The following is a 15,878-nucleotide window of genomic DNA, read 5'->3' as shown; positions in this document are numbered from 1 at the left end:
GCTGAAGTAGTATGGGGATCCAATGAGGTGGTACATTTCAAAGCCCCTTATAAATTAAATGGTGTTGTGTTACAAGCTGTAGTTAGGGTGAATCTATGAACCAATATACCCATGACTGTCATGGTTTACACCTGTTGTCTTGGTGAAAATTTTTACAGCACTTCTTTCACTCTCAAAGCATGCTGGTTGGAGTGATAAATTATATGGTCACCTTAGCTGTAGCTATATGCACACCAGACTGCTGATTATTTGTCTAATGATAGTTAAGTGTTCGGAGAGATCAGAGACAATTTTGGAGGCAGTGTCTTAGACCATGAGCTCCACTGTCAGCTTGCACGGGCTTTAAATCCAGGTCCTGCCGACATTAGTTATGTGATCTTGAGTGTGTTTCATAACCTTTGTTTAATACACGGCTTTATTGAGGTATAATTTACATACTATAAAATTAACTCATTTAAGTGTACAATTCAATGCTTTTTAGTACATTTATAGAGTTGTGTGACCGTCACCACAATCTAATTTTAGAATATTTCTATCACCCCTAAAATAAACTTCTTGCCCATTGCAGTCACTTCCCTGTTCTCATCCCTAGTCCCAGGCAATGACTAATCTATTTTCTGTCTCTATAGATTTGCCTTTTCTGGACATTTCTTACAACTTCTTTAAGCCTCTTAAAAATGGGTTTACTGGTGGTTCATACCTCTTATTATCAATGTGCGGATTCAGTGAGCTAATCCACGTAAAGCACTCAGCCCAGTGCCTGGTGTGCAATCAACAGTTGATCATTATTAGCTGTTATTATTATTTTACCCAGCTCTCTGTAATCCTTAGGGATTAAACCTACCACGTTTTCTTAGGGAGATCTCAAATATCAAATTACATTTAATCAACTTTCTTCATAACCATCTTGCCACCCACTTCCAAGTGGCAGTTGCAGGTTTGACTTCTGCCATTAGAGCTGATTCTCTTTGGTGAGAAATGCTTACTTTTCATCCCATCCGCATCTCTTACTTGCCACAGAGTGGCTTGGGTTGGGCAGCTTCTTTGGGCATAGAATGGGGAGGTTTCCTGTACACCTGAGGAATGGAAATTAGCTCTTCTGCGAGAGGCCGAGAATTCAATGCCTGCTCAGGGGTGCATTCACAGGATTAGAGAAATGTGTGAGATTCGTCAAGGCTGCCTTGTAGTTAGTGATATAAATGCAGATAAACACCATAAATTGAAGGAAATGAGGGGTGCTTTTTTCCAGGTTAGAAGAGACTACAAGGAATTCCTATGTGGGCATTGTAAATGTCAAATGCCAGTATGACAAAATGCACATTAGCGCTTTCAGTATTCGTTCTGTGTAGAACAGATAAGCGTACGATAGGCAGTAGTGTTTCTCAGACTATCTTAACCCTAGAATGCAGTTGGAAAGAAATGGCTGGGTTTTTTCATTCATTAAGTCACCTTTACTATGAAATGTTACAACTTGAGTTAGACAATTTAGCCAGAAAAACAGAATGTCTGAAAAAGTAATGGTATCTGTAGCAAATTGCCTAACTGCCCTCCTCCCCAGCTTCTGTTTCTTCATTGATAAAGTGAAGCTAATGATGTTTACGTCACAGGATTACTGTGAGTGTTTATCACCCAGCACACACCTTGCTTAGAGCTCATGCTCCATAGATGTTAGTTTCCCTAAAAAGGTGCATAATATTACAGTTCTGAATCCTTAGTTTTCAATCTGGAAAGATGAGCTCATTAGATCTACCTTATTAATGCAAAGGATATCTAATATTTCCTAAGCATTTATTCTGTGCCGGGCATCATGGCAAGAACTTTCGATGGATCATCTAATTTAATTCCATTAGGTAGAAACTCTTTGCAGCTGAGTGGAGTGAGGGTGGTAGGTGGAAAAGCCTGAAGCCGACCGAGGCTGTGACTCCAAGCCCACAGTGCCATATTGCCTTGCTACAGGGATTTTGAGAGGAGTCTGGAATAACTATGGAGAGACAGCACCGTGTCTAGTCCATTCACAGTGATAATGTGCCTCCTCTCTCCATCCCTGCCTTTCTCCTGCTCCTTGCCCGAACCCTCCAGAAGCAGCATTCATGAAATACATTTGGAGGCCTTCTGGGCAAACACACCAGGCCCAGTGACTCAGGGGAGAATCTCAGTGGGAGATCCATCCTGGGTGGTCTGGAGCTGGGGTGCTGGCCTGGGGACCGGAAGGAACATGTTCTCATCCAGGCTTTGCTGCCAACATCATCATCAGTTGACTCTTGGCAAGTCACTGACCTCTGTTAGACAAGGGTCTAAGGCCCTTTCCAGCTGAGATCCTAAGTGATGGATCCTCTTTACCGTAATCATTAGCTTGAGCTTTCTAACAACGGAGAAAAAGTGCGGAGAGAGTAAATAAGGAGAGATTGCGGGGTATAGAAGGAGTAGAAGGTCAGAAGACTCATCTTCTCTTTGTGGTTGCCCCATGTACTTGCTGTAGGAATTGGGCAAGTAATAAGTCAACTTCCCTGAACTTTGTTCTCCTCACATAACACAGCAGGACTGTGTTAGGGATTACATGAGATATGAGTATAAAAATGCTTGGAAACTGGAATGTCTTTAGAGAGACAATTACTAGTATTATTGAAAGAATTTATAGCAGGACAAAGTGATTGGAAGTCCCCTTCAAATACAATATACCTGACTGTTATTGTGAATATTTGGGAACAGAAATATCAAGGAGAATGTTAAATTAGGTGTGATCTCTTCATAACCTCAATATAATATTGTTTAAAATAATAAGGCTGTTTATACCATATTATTCCCATTTGATAACACTTACGTGTTTAATTAAAAGAAATGTGTCAGATATTGTCAGTAGTTATTTGTGGGTTATGGGGTCACATGTCATTTTTATTTTCTTTATTCTTTTTGGCATTTTCCTGTAATGAATTTGAATTATTTATATAATTTATTTTAAAATCTTTGTTTTTTAAAGATTAAATAAAAATGAATATGTTTGCTGAGAATACTTTTTAAAAGAAATAATGGGTGAGAAAGTGCTTCAATCCAGAAATTTGGGCTCTGACTGTTTGGCACATCAAAAGGACATGTTATCGATAAACCAGGAAAGGTGTTACTGAGCATTTTGTTCTTCTGGGGTTCTGGTGTTTCTCAGTTCTGCCACGAAGGGAGTGTTTAAAGGAAGTTGTCACAATAGTTCATTCTCCTGTATTCACGCAAATCATAACCGTTCCATTTTTCTCTTCCTTGCAGGGCTTTTGTTTTTCTTCTCTGTCTTATGTGTATGACCGAGGTCACTAGGGCTGGAACTGCTCTCAGGAGGGAAGGGAACCTGGGTTGGGAGACAGTTTGTCTTGATTTAGCGAGATTAATCAAAGCCAAATTCTGTAAGGTTGGGAGAGATGATTATGTTAATACACAATTGTCCCTTTCACTCTGTGTGTATAGAAAATGAGGCCCCAATGTCCCTGAACAAGGAGCAACTTCTCAACCTTCCAAAGCCTGTTAGTCGCTGCCGTAGTTGTGCCTTGTGGGGGTGTACGTAACCATAGCTGTATTCACACGTGTGTGTGAAGGCAGTGAGAGCCTCAGGTGGGGGCAGGAGGGAGGAGGGGTTTGTCCTAAGGTCTCCCATCAGACCGAGATGATGATGCTTCTGATGTCTTCCCGTTGGGACATCGGTGGCCGTGGCAGGTAAAGGGCTCAGATCTGCTAGTAGTTTGTCACTTGCTGGTTGTAAATCCTTGGTATAAAGTCACATACTTTTACAGCGGGAAGATCCTTATGGATTCAAGTTTAATCATACTTTCTGTTCCTTGCTAGGTACTTTCACAATATCTGAGATTCTTAAACTGGGATGTGCTAATCCCAGGGTTATGCCACCTGAGCCAGGAGAGTCCGTGAAGCCACAGGTTGTCTAGAGAGATTCACCAGGTTTCTCCTGTAACCTCACATAACTTCCTGGCATCCTTGAGAAGATAGCTTCATCTGTTCATGATTAGCTAATAATATTGTGTTAGCACAGGGAAGCAAGATTCCATCTAAGAGCTTGGTTTGTGTTTGTTTTCTTTGCATTGAAATTAAGAGAGATTGCTTCAATCTTAACTACAGAGCCTTTAGGCAAAGCAAGGTTCAAGAATCCTAAATTGCCATTGTTCAAAATGTGGGGTGGGGCCAATTTAGTAGAGAATGGCCTTGGAAAGGGTATGGCTTAACACGAAAACAGAGAACTCTAGTTGTTCTTTGGAATCTAGAAATGGTCTTGTTGTGAACAGAAGTGACAAATGTGATTTAAAGCAGGTGTTTCTTTCCCTTTTATATACAATAAAAAAGAAGTGGTTGTTGAAAAATTAGCTGTCTTAGAATTCATAAAATTATATGTTGGATTTCATTATGTTCTGTGGCTATCCACAATAACCTCTGAGAACTCCAGTAGCGATATGACATCCCTACTGGGATGTTTATTGAGCATCTCAAACTCAGTTTGCCCAAAATAAAACTCTTGATTGCCCCCTCGCTCACAAATCCCTCCTCCCCAAGTTTTCTCCATCTGAGAACATGGATCCCTTATCTACACAGGTGTTCGAGCACATGTTCTAAGAGTTATCCTTGGTTCTTTGTTTTCCTTTACTCCCAGGGCCAATCCATCAGCAATTCCTGTTGCTTTTACCTCTAAAATATATCCCCAAATCGCTAACTGTTCTCAATCACCGTTGCTACCTTCCTGTTCAAATCACCATCATCTCTTATCTGGACTATTTCAGTGGTCTTGTGACCAATCTCCCTGCTTCCATTTTTGCTCCCTTATGATCTATTTTCTACTGAGCAATACAAATTATATTTTTGAAATGTTAATCAGATCTAGTCATTCTCCCATTTGAAGTTGTCCATTGGTTTTCCATAACAAATAGAATTAAATCTTACCCCTCCCTCACCTTGGTTTACAAAGTACTTGGGAATCCAGCCCCCAATGTCTCTCTGACCTCATCTCCTACCACTTTTTCTCCTTCCAGGGTGTTCCAGGCCCCCTGACTTTCTCTTCTTTGAACTTGCCCCTTCGTATACCTAAGGGCCTTCCCCATACCAGGAATGGGCTTTCCTTATCTTCCCATGGTAGTCTCCTCACATTTAGAACATGATGTTCTGATAAACGTTATGCCTCATAGAGGCCTGATTACATAGGTACACACTCCCACCTCCATCCAGGGCACCCTATATCACACAATCCTTTTCATAGCCATTTACATGATCTGGATAGCACTTAGAATTGTCCCCACAGCCAGTCCCTCCTCCAGTACTTCAATATAAAAGTCACGTAGGCAGGGGTCTCATTAGCTTTTCCAGCATCGTGTCCCCAGGGTCACAAACGAGATGCTCAAGAAATGTTTGGTGTTGCATGAACCCCAGCCTCAGCTATTTTTCCTAAGCTTGTAGAATCCAGCTTTCTCTCAACTTGGGAACCAACAGGCTGTTTCTACCTGTTCTGTTTTTACAGAACACTGGACTTTATGAGTATAAAGTCTTTGGGGTACTGGAGAATTGCCCACCAGCTCTACTTGCAGATGTCTACATGGACTTAGACTATAGAAAAAAGTGGGACCAGTATGTTAAAGGTGAGTGATACCTATCATTTATTTATTTTTGAACCAATTAGAAAGTAGAATTCATTCTTATTTATACTAGCCCCTGGAAAGAGCAGGTTTAATTTCTACTATATCATGTTTTCTTTAAAATTTTTGGCTGGGCTGCAATGTACCTTTGCTATTCCTAAGACTTTCTCCTTGCCTGTGTGCAGATTTGCTCTCCACTTGGCTCTTAGATCTGCTTGGCTCTGAGACTCTGTTGTCATCCTATAGCTAGGTGGTCATGGAAGGCATCTTGGAGGAGGTGGTATCCAAACTTTGTTTGGAAAGTAGAATCAAATTTTTCCAAACAGACAATAATATATATGTGTATAGGGGGTGGGAGTGGATATGTGAGTTGTTTAAGAACTTTCCAGGCTAAGGGAATTGCATGAGTAGTTAGGAAAGCCTGGAACAACATGATATGTTCAAAAACTATAAGCAGTTTGGTGTTGCTGGGTTGGTTGGGGGTAGCAAAATCTAAAACCTAAGGCAAGGGGAGCATCCAGGACCCCGATTACCAAGTATGGTACCAGGTACAGATCTTAGATTTTACCATGTAAGTGATGGGGAGGTATGAATGGCCTTAAATAGGGGACACTCTTACAACGGAGAGCTGAGTGTTCCCTCTGTCATCTAGACTTATGAAGCTAGCAAAGGGTACAAAAAATCTCAAAGGCCCTTCCTTTATTCAGGACTCTTGGCTACAAGCAACAGAAAAAGGCAACTAAAGCCAGCTTAAGAAAAGAAAAAGGAGTTTATTGATTCATGGCTTTGAAAAGTCCAAGAGCTTCTGGCTCCCAGTATAGCTAGATCTAGAATTTAAATAATTTCAAAAGGATTCTTTTGTTTTCTTTGTGCTGACTTAGTTCTCCAGTAGATCCTTATATCACAGCAAAGGGGGCCACCAGAAGACTCAGGCTTCTAACATTTAAATAACCTTGGGGGATGAGAATTCCACTTTCCCAGTGGTTGCAGCCAGGATCAACTCCCATTGGCTCAGCTTGGATCAGGTGCTTATTTCCTGTGGACTTTTGCCATGGTCTTCGGGCATTGAGTGTTTTCAAGTACTGTTCCTGTTGAGGGGGATAGTGAGGCTCACTTCTCCAAGGAGAAGGCTGACATTGTCCATCCCAGTGCCCCTGGGTAGCCACGGTACAGCCGCATGATATAGATTCTGCCCATAAGACACACTTGTGGCTTCAGTTTGGAAAAGAGCAATATGAGGAAGCAGGCAGCATGCTTGCATCAGGCTTTGGGGGAAACAATTGCAGAGCCTCTAATGTTTGGTACTTGGCATCAGCAGCTCTCACTCTAGTGTCTGGGTCTACTGGCCCCAGCAGTTTGGCTTGGCTGGAACAATCCTGAGGCTCTAAACCTCACTGTGGCCCCCCTGGATATTCCGTGAGCTCCCTAACAGCCTTTACTAAATCCCTTTTTGGCATAAACTTGCTAGAGTGGCAAACTGAGACCCTGGCCAGATATACCATCCTCTTGTCACAAGTCAGTCCTCTTGAACCACATAGTCAAGGAGTAGGGGAAGGGTGATTCCCTGAAGGAAAACTGAAGTGCTGGTGCTAGAAGGAAGAATCAGTGCTAAACATGCAGAAACAACAGATCCCCGCTCCTTTCCTTCCTTTCAAGGGTTTTCTTCGGCCTGTGGCACAAATGGGCTGGTTAAGCACTGCAATCTAAGGTGTACCCCTAATAGATTTTCTTTCAAATGCTAAATTAAATAATGTATTCCCTCCCCGCCCACGCACCCAGCCCAGCCTCTCCTTAAGAGGCTCTCTTGGTTATTTCAGCAGCCTCACAGCTTCACTCCTTCTCTAAAGGATTAGATAGAAGCTTGCTCTCTGCTAAGGGTTGGAGGGCTAGCTGTTACTAAATTCCTTTGCTCTGTCCCCACCCCCAAGTTTGCTGCTTTTTTCACACAATAGCATGATGGAGTATTAAGGGCATTTGGACACTGTAGCTTTGTTAGTGTAAAAAAACATGAGAAAGAAGCAAAAAAATGGGTTTAGCCACAGTTCTGCCACTTTCTAGATGCTTAGGGAAAACAGTGCCTTCTCTGGAACCTTCATTTCACACCTAAAGATGCTGAACTGGGTGACTCCCCAAGGTCATAGGCTAGCTGTGATCTGTCTAGAAATCTAAAAGGGGGAAAAAAGGTCTCAAATGCAAAACTATTGGTACTCTAGTGACATCTACTGGTAACTCTGATCTAAGAACTCCTGAAAATTTGCTTTTTGATGCCTGATTTTATTTCATTACAATCTATCTAGCAATCTTGCTTGGGATGTAAAATGGGCAAATTTTATTGGGCTGTTTTATTTTTTCTCTGGCTTTCTATCCACTTGTCTCTGCCCCTGGGTAACAAGCATTGGTTGGTAATTAATTGTCCCAACATTTTCTAGAATTCTCCACCTTAGGAGTTAGTGGCTTATCAGTCATCATACCTAAGCTGCTTGTTAATTGAAGCCAAAGAAGTTTCCAGATGCATTAACTTCTTTTTTCTTCTTTAGAACTCTATGAAAAAGAATGCAATGGAGAGATTGTGGTCTACTGGGAAGTGAAGTACCCTTTTCCAATGTCCAACAGAGATGTATCCTTTCAACAAGGCACACCATTCCTCATCCTTCTAAGTGCTTTTGGGGCATCTTTTCCATCATCAGATGCAGATTAGTAGAGTTAGGTTTCTGGCAGGAGCCAACAAGCTTGTCTTTGGTTTTTGCAGAAATATCTGCTGAAAGTATTGCTTCTTTGTGGCTTTCAGAGACCTCAGAGTGTGACTCCTGGGCCTGATCATGGGAGCTTCTGCAATTGTGGTCACTGGAGGGCACGTCATCTGTTTCTGAGAAGTTTTCTAGGGCTTGAAATTATTGAGCCACAGAACTGGGGATGTGGAAGGAAGGATGAATATGTGGTATGGCTCCTCAGTCTGCAGAAGAGAAAGTGGGGCCCTAGGAAGGTGAAGTGACAAAAGCACATAGGTGGCTAATGGCAGAAACACTGGGTACATGTTTCTTCACCTCAGTGTCCTTGTGTATGAAATGAGCTGCTGACTCAAATGTGGGGGGCTTAACTGCGCTCCAAGGCTCTAAGAAGCTCCACTAGAACTAGCTGGGAGAGTGGAAAGGAGATGGGCTGGGTGGGGAGGGTGGAGATGGGGTGACTGATTTGTGAGATTTCAACTCCTTCGCTGTCTGTTTCAATCAAGCAGCAGAGTGTTTCACATATTTAGTTTCCATATAAGATCCTTTTAACAAAAGGCCTCATGCATTTTTTTAAAAGTTTAAAAACCACTGAATTAGATAATCACTTGGGATCTTTCTTTTTAATTCAGTTTTATTGAGATATATTCACATACCATACAATTGTCCACAGTGTACAATCAGTGGTTCACAGTTTGATCATATAGTTGGTGTATCCAACACCGTAATCAATTTTTGAACATTTTCATTACTCCAAAAAAAAAAAAAACATAAAAATAAAAGGAAAAAAGAACACTTAAAACATCCCATCCCCACTAATTTTTCATTTTTGTCCCCATTTTTCTACTCATCTGTCCATTACACTGGATAAAGGGAATGTGAGTCACAAGGTCTTCACAATCACACTGTCATACCGTGTAAGCTACATAGTTATACAATTGTCTTCAAGAATGAAGGCTACTGGGTTGCAGTTTGACAGTTTTAGGTATTTCCTTCTAACTATTCCAATACACTAAAACTAAAAAGGGATGTCTGTATAGTACATAAGAATGCCCTCCAGAGTGACCTCTCGACTCCATTTGGAATCTCTCAGCCACTGAAACTTTATTTTGTTTCACTTTTCTTCCCCCTTTTGGTCAAGAAGACTTTTTCAATCCCATGATGCCAGGTCCAGCCTCATCCCTGGGAGTCATGTCCCATGTTGCCAGAGAGATTTACACTCCTGGGAATCAGGTCCCACGTAGTGGGAAAGGCAGTGAGTTCACCTGCCGAGTTGGCTTAGAGAGAGAGAAGCCATATCTGAGCCACAAAGAGATTGTCTGGGGGTGACTCTTAGGCACAATTATGAGTAGGCTTAGCCTCTCCTTTGCAGTAATATCACTTGGGTTCTTGTCTGTCTATTTTCTAGCTCTGACATTCTGCACTTCTGCATCTAGACAAATGTTCCTAAATAATGATTCTCTGGGGAAAGAGAGTGTGGCTGTGTGTTTTGCCTGTGTTTGTGTTTGTGTGTTTCTGTATCTAAGTGCATATATCTGCCCTAGCCTCCAACTAGAGGCTCTTTAAGAGTTTGTCTTTGCACAATTTCCAAACATTGCTTGATCGTTTTCACAACATATTGTTTGTATTTCAACAAATTATTGATTATTTCATCCCTTAGATTTTATGTAATTTACTCTAGTCCTGCCAATGACTTGCAAGTTAGGTATCACAAATCCCATTTCACAGTTAGTGAAGTAGACAAAGAGAAGTTGAGAACTTTGCTCATATTCACTCAACTAGTGCAGAGGCAGGTTTGGGACCAGATCCAGCTGTCTCCAGATATATGACCTTGAGCAGGACATGATCCCACCTCTCTGACCTCACGGTCAGGTAGGTACTCTCAGTAGGAGTGGACCTTTGGGTCTCCTCCAAGTTCTATTTCATTGGCTTCTCAATGCCATGCCATCTCGTAGTAAGTTTTTAGTCTTCATGTACGTGTATAGATCTCCCCAGTAAGAGTTGTTAAATTCTTGAGAAAAGAGAATAGTCTAGGGAAAGAAAACATTAGTTTGGGGGTAAAAGATCCCAGGTTCAAGTCTGGACACATTCCTTGATTTGCCGTGTGACCTTAGAAAAGGACCTTCACTTCTCTAAGTGAACTGATGGTTCTCCAGCCATATGCTGTATGGTACAACAGAACTGCAAGCCCTTCAAAAGGGTTCTGCCAAATTTCAATCAATAGATCAAGTTAATTTCAGGTGAAATTTATCAGATGAGCTGAGCAAGTTGTGGGATAGAGTAGAACAAAATTTTATGTGAGAAGGTAGTAAGAGATTTGGCAGAGAGGAAAGCCAGAGGCAAAGTGGCATCACCTCCTCCCTGAAATATTTAAGAACTTTGCTTATGATGGCACAAGAGAGGGTGGGCAGTAGACCACCCAACACCATGCGGTCCATGCAGTTTAAACTGGGTGCTATGGAGACACTAAGGTGGCATGGGATCCAGCTGTAACTGGGTTTATATGTAAATTATGTTATACTTAGAGTGACTTTTTGATTGGGTTAGGCTTTTAATTGCTTCTAGTGTGCCACCGCAAATTCTATTAATTGACAGTGTAATTCACTCATTAAAGACTTGAGACCTGTGTAGCTTTGAAATTCTAACTAGGCTTTTGAGCCAGACTAGGTTCAAATTCAGACTCCCTCACTTGAACTGGACTATGGGATCTTGAGCAAGTTTCTTAACTTCTCTGAGCCCCAATTTTGCCGTCTGTAAGATGGAAATATATATACTGAACTCACAGGGTCTTTGTAAGGATCAAAGTTGATGCTATATGTAAAACACACCATGATTATTACATAGTAAAACCTCAGTAGGTACTGAGTCTTACTGTTTCTTAGGATTTAATTGACCTCTCCTAGATTAGTGTCGTAGATATAGTGGTCATTCTATGAATGTTTATTGAGGTGAAGTGGCTTTGTTATTCTTGGTGAACCCGTGTTAACACAGAGAGTACATGTGCCTACCAAATATTCATGTGTCCTAAGTCAACAGTGATTGATCATCTCTTATGCATAGAGGTCAGTAATTAGAGCTTTGGGATGAGGGCAGGAAAGGAAGAATGGCACCACAATTTATGGAGAGCTTATTCTGTTCCAGTCATCACTATTATCTCTGGATAGGGAAACTGAGTCTCACAAAGGTTGAGTAAGGTATCATACAGCTCATGGTGATCCATCCTCTACCATCTCATAGTGCCTCCTCGGGGAAGAGAAGAAGGGTTTCCCTGTGCAATTAAAAGCATCAAGGAGTCATTCACAGGTAGGTAGTGCATGTCCTCAAATGAGAATGCTAGGTGATTTGAGACACAGCCTTGCAGTGCAGTAGGGAGACAGGACAGGTAAGTGAAGTAACAGAACAAGGGAGCAGATACCAAGCAGGAGGTCCAGACCAGCTCCCTTTTCTTCTGGCATAGAACCAGCTCCCGTTGCTTCCAGCATGTGGGCTTTCTTTCTGCACGTCCCCAGTTCTGTGCCTTGACTTGCCTGCAGTACATCTACCTCCGGCAGCGGCGAGAGCTGGACGTGGAAGGGAAAACGATCTATGTGATCCTGGCCCAGAGCACCTCTGTGCCTCAGTTTGCCGAGAAGCCGGGCGTGATCCGGGTGAAGTGGTACAAGCAGAGCCTGGCAATTGAGAGTGACGGCAAGAAGGGGAGCAAAGGTAAAGCACATCAGGGTGCAACCACTTAAAGGCCAAGTTCACGGGGCCCCCGGAAGTCAGCTTTGGGTGCAAAGCAGATAAAGGATCAACAGCCAGTAAGAGACGCGAGTTTCTCCCTGGAACTTGGCTAGAGCGCGAGGTAGCTTTTAAATCTGACTCAATCCATTCATTCCCATCTTTTGCATTGTCTGGATGAAATCAGAGCTTCAAAAGTGAACCGGAGGGTTTAGAAGTGCACTTCAGGTTGATCCTATGGATAGGCCGGGCCTGGAGATGGGCGAGGGCCGGCAGGACTCCCACTCAGCACATCTGAGAGGCTCAGGACCTACCTGCCCTGAGGTCCAGCCCTGGGGAGAAGAGCTGCAGGCAGAGAGTGGGGTGTGATAGGGTAATCGGAAATGGGGTAATAGGAAGTGTGTGGCCTTTGGACTTCAGCAAAATCTGAACCTAGCTCTGGTGCTTCTTAGATCTGTCACCTTTGTCATTGCCTAGCTCTTCTGAGTCTCAGTTTCGACATCTATAAAATGGGGTTAATTTCACCAACTCCTTAGGGTTGTTATGAAAATTAAATGAGGGCCTGTATCCAAGTGTGTAGCACTTTCCATGTGTCTAATAAATAGCAGAAAAATGTGCCTATAGCTATGTTTACAAAATTATTTTTATATAAATGCACCATAAGCGAGTCAGAAGAGAGAAGTCCATCTGTGCTACCTCCCTCCATATTTCTAGGACTGAATACAAAGTTTGCAGGGATTTGTGGCTACATTTTCCAAGCATTTTTCTTCCTTCTGAATTGTCCTTTCTTTCCTCCTCTAGTTTTCATGTATTACTTTGATAACCCGGGTGGCCAAGTTCCGTCCTGGCTCGTTAACTGGGCCGCCAAGGTGAGATCCCAAGAGGCCGGGGTGGGAGAAGCGTGTTTGACAGATGTTAACTTAGCCCACAGAGCTGTCAGGCTGAAGGGACGCATTGTCTCAGGATAATGAGGCTCCTTTATGGGCAGCTTAGTTGAGTGACTACAGTCGGAGCTGGGGTTACCAACACCCAGGACTGAGGCTGAAGCAGAAGAAAAAGACTCACTAGTTTGGGGTGCCACCCCCTCCCTGCTAATACCCTGAGACCCTCAGGATCATTCTGGAATCTGTACAATGCACCTGCTCCTTGTAGGAACAGTGATGTCTTTGGACCCTTCACCACTTATGAAGGAGTAAGACAGGACTGACCTTGCCTGGGAGATAACCAGACATATCTCCAAGCCTGGAGGAGGGCTCCAGTTTTGTTGTTGTTTCTAGTAAGGAGACAGAACTGCAGTGAGGCCTCCAGTTTTTTTGTTTGTTTTTTTTTTTTTTCCCATTAAGGAGGGAGACCGTAGTGGTAGCTTTGATCACTAGAGACTACTTAGGGGCCTGGCATCATGGGAACCATTTGGCCTCCTTTATCTAAGTCCTCCCTAGGGGCTGGAGGGCTCCACAGATTGCTTGGGGGAGTGAAAAGTGCATAGGCTTTGGAGTCATTCGATGTGATTTTGAATCCTGGCTCTGCTACTGATTCTTTGTGTAATTTAGGGAAGCCGTTTAATTTCCTCCTTTTTAAAAATGGGTGGATATTACCTCCCCTAAGAGTACGGGTAAATATCACAATGTTTGGAAAGAGTCTTGCATGATGCCCAACACTAAATAATAATATATCCTAAACCCCTCCTCCCAAATCTTTACCATCTTCTAATGTCTATAAAGCAAGTAATTTCTCTCATTTCTTTGGAAGAATCCAACCACCCAGCTCCATCCCATTTCCCATGTTTTCTTTTTTTTTTCAAGACACAGTGTTTCAGAAGTTTCTTAGCTTTGTATTAGCAAAGGCCCAAATATAAGGCAGTGTTTTCCAACAGCTGCTCTTGCTGGCGAGTTTCCCCTGTGCCCTGCGTCTCACCTTTCCTCATTATCCTGCCAACGGTCTGTTGAAATCCAGACACATGCCCTGTTGTCTTTTAATACTCCCAGGGCCATCTTTGTTTCCCTTTTGATGCATCCAGAGGCATCATGAGTGATCAGCTGTGAGGACATACAAACAAGAGTTGCTTTTCCTTTGCAGAATGGCGTTCCTAACTTCTTGAAGGACTTAGCGAAAGCCTGTCAGAACTACCCCAAGAAAGCCTAAGCGAGGGGGCCGGGAACTTGTATCCTTGGAATGACGTCTCTGGGAGTGCCACGCTGGCTCGATGTGCAGCCTGCCCTCCACTTTTCCGTCTTCAGAGGCCTGCACGTTCTACGGCACGTTGTCCCTAAGTGCTGTCTGACACCTGGCTCACCCGCCTGCTTCCTTTCCCACTCACCCCACCCCAGGACTAGCTGCCTTCTTCCTCTGTTGAATGTGGGTCAGATTAGGGAAACCTTTGCTTGTTTATTTTTAAAAAGGGAAGTCCTCCATAGGGAAGACAATCATTCCATTGTACCATCTTGGGGAGATGGGTGGGTGGAGTAACAACAACAAAACACAAGAATGACTGACTGCTCCTGGCAAGCTGGCTCCTTCCCAGAACATGATTTCTTGCAACTCAGGAGGGGCTGCTGGAAGTTGCATTCCTTTCAGTGCTGTCAGTACACTAGGGCTGGAAGACAGTGCTGACGTCCATTTGCCTAATGCTGTGTTGACTTGATCAGGCTGGGATTTGAGATGATAATCCAATAACTGCTTGGGGGATCAATAGCTGCTATGATTTCAAACCATTTGACAAAACATTGCAGGTCTGCCTGAGCACATAATGTGATACCATTTTTCCTGATCACCCGTGTCTGGGTTTTGCTCTTTCCCATATGCCACTGGGTAAAGGCTGCCCATACCTCTCTAGCTGTGCACTTTACTGGAACCTGAGACGTCAAGATGGCTCTGGCAGCTGATGAAAGCAAAGATGCTTTGTGTACGGCATCACGATGAAATGGCTTTGTATGCAATAAGATGAGTTTCCCTTCTAGATTGTTTGGGGCTATTGAAGGGATAACAGTTCACAGCCACGGAAAATGTAATCAGTGGCTTGGTTGACTCTCTACTTTTTCTCAGGAAACCTACCTAAATTGTGTGCCTCTCCCACCAGCAGAACTTTCGGTTTCTTACAGTTCCTCCTGAATTTGGGGAGGACAGGATATTCTGTGTCCAAAGGCACAGCTTTGATGATCTCAGGGACAAATTTTAACCAGTGTGTGAAGGTAGCAGACCTTGATTAATGGGCATAGAAATTCAGGATGTAATGCCAGATGGAGGGGATTTATTATACTGGGATACCTCAGACTCTGTGTTTTCTCTATGGGGAAGAAAAGTGTATTCCATACAGAATAAATACAGAGCAACTCAGACTTGTCCTGTGTGCAGCTTCTTACATACCTTCTTCCTTTTGTGAGAATGAATCAGGTCTCTTGCTTGCAAGTGAAATCCAACCCAACTCAAGGAGGCATGAGCATAGCAGGGAATTTTGATCTTACATGGGAGGCCAGGTACAGAGTGGCCTCAGGTAGGGATTGGTACAGATGCTCAAACAATGACATTTAAATTCAGCTCTGTTTGTTCTCCAAGTTATCTTTGTCTTCGTCTGCATCAAAGATTGCAATAGTTAAGTAGGCCTGCATCTTCCCAGGCTCATGCCAAGCAAAAAGAGATAGCATTGCTTTCCAGTAAGTCCTGCACCATCCTATGATTCCCTCTAAGCCAAGTGCCTATCCCTTCTCCAGTGATGGTCGTCATATGGACAGTATTATGCAAGCAAGCAAGTACCTCATAAATTTATCATTAAAATATTATTAGTAATATAGCTGAAATTTTTTAATTACTTTATTTAGCAAAT

General features: G+C 42.9%; 1 protein-coding gene across 2 annotated transcripts in view; it reads left to right on the top strand.

Moving 5' to 3' along the window:
* Positions 1-15,391, top strand: part of LOC119514354 (phosphatidylcholine transfer protein) — a 36,810-nt gene extending 21,419 nt beyond the window's left edge. Inside the window, exons 2-6 of one of the 2 annotated variants that reach the window (XM_037810073.1) lie at positions 5,498-5,615; positions 8,150-8,229; positions 11,872-12,043; positions 12,860-12,927; positions 14,135-15,391. In XM_037810073.1, the coding sequence (XP_037666001.1) occupies positions 5,498-5,615; positions 8,150-8,229; positions 11,872-12,043; positions 12,860-12,927; positions 14,135-14,200 (504 nt within the window). In that variant the 3' untranslated portion in view covers positions 14,201-15,391. The remainder of the gene's footprint in view (positions 1-5,497; positions 5,616-8,149; positions 8,230-11,871; positions 12,044-12,859; positions 12,928-14,134) is intronic. The other variant, XM_037810074.1, reaches the window with a different exon arrangement.
* The last annotated feature ends 487 nt before the right edge of the window (positions 15,392-15,878 follow it).

Source organism: Choloepus didactylus, chromosome 18 (genome assembly GCF_015220235.1).
Source record: "Choloepus didactylus isolate mChoDid1 chromosome 18, mChoDid1.pri, whole genome shotgun sequence".
NCBI lineage: Eukaryota > Metazoa > Chordata > Mammalia > Pilosa > Megalonychidae > Choloepus > Choloepus didactylus.
Note: the sequence above shows the minus strand (reverse complement) of the source record. Positions and strands in the feature narration are given on the sequence as shown.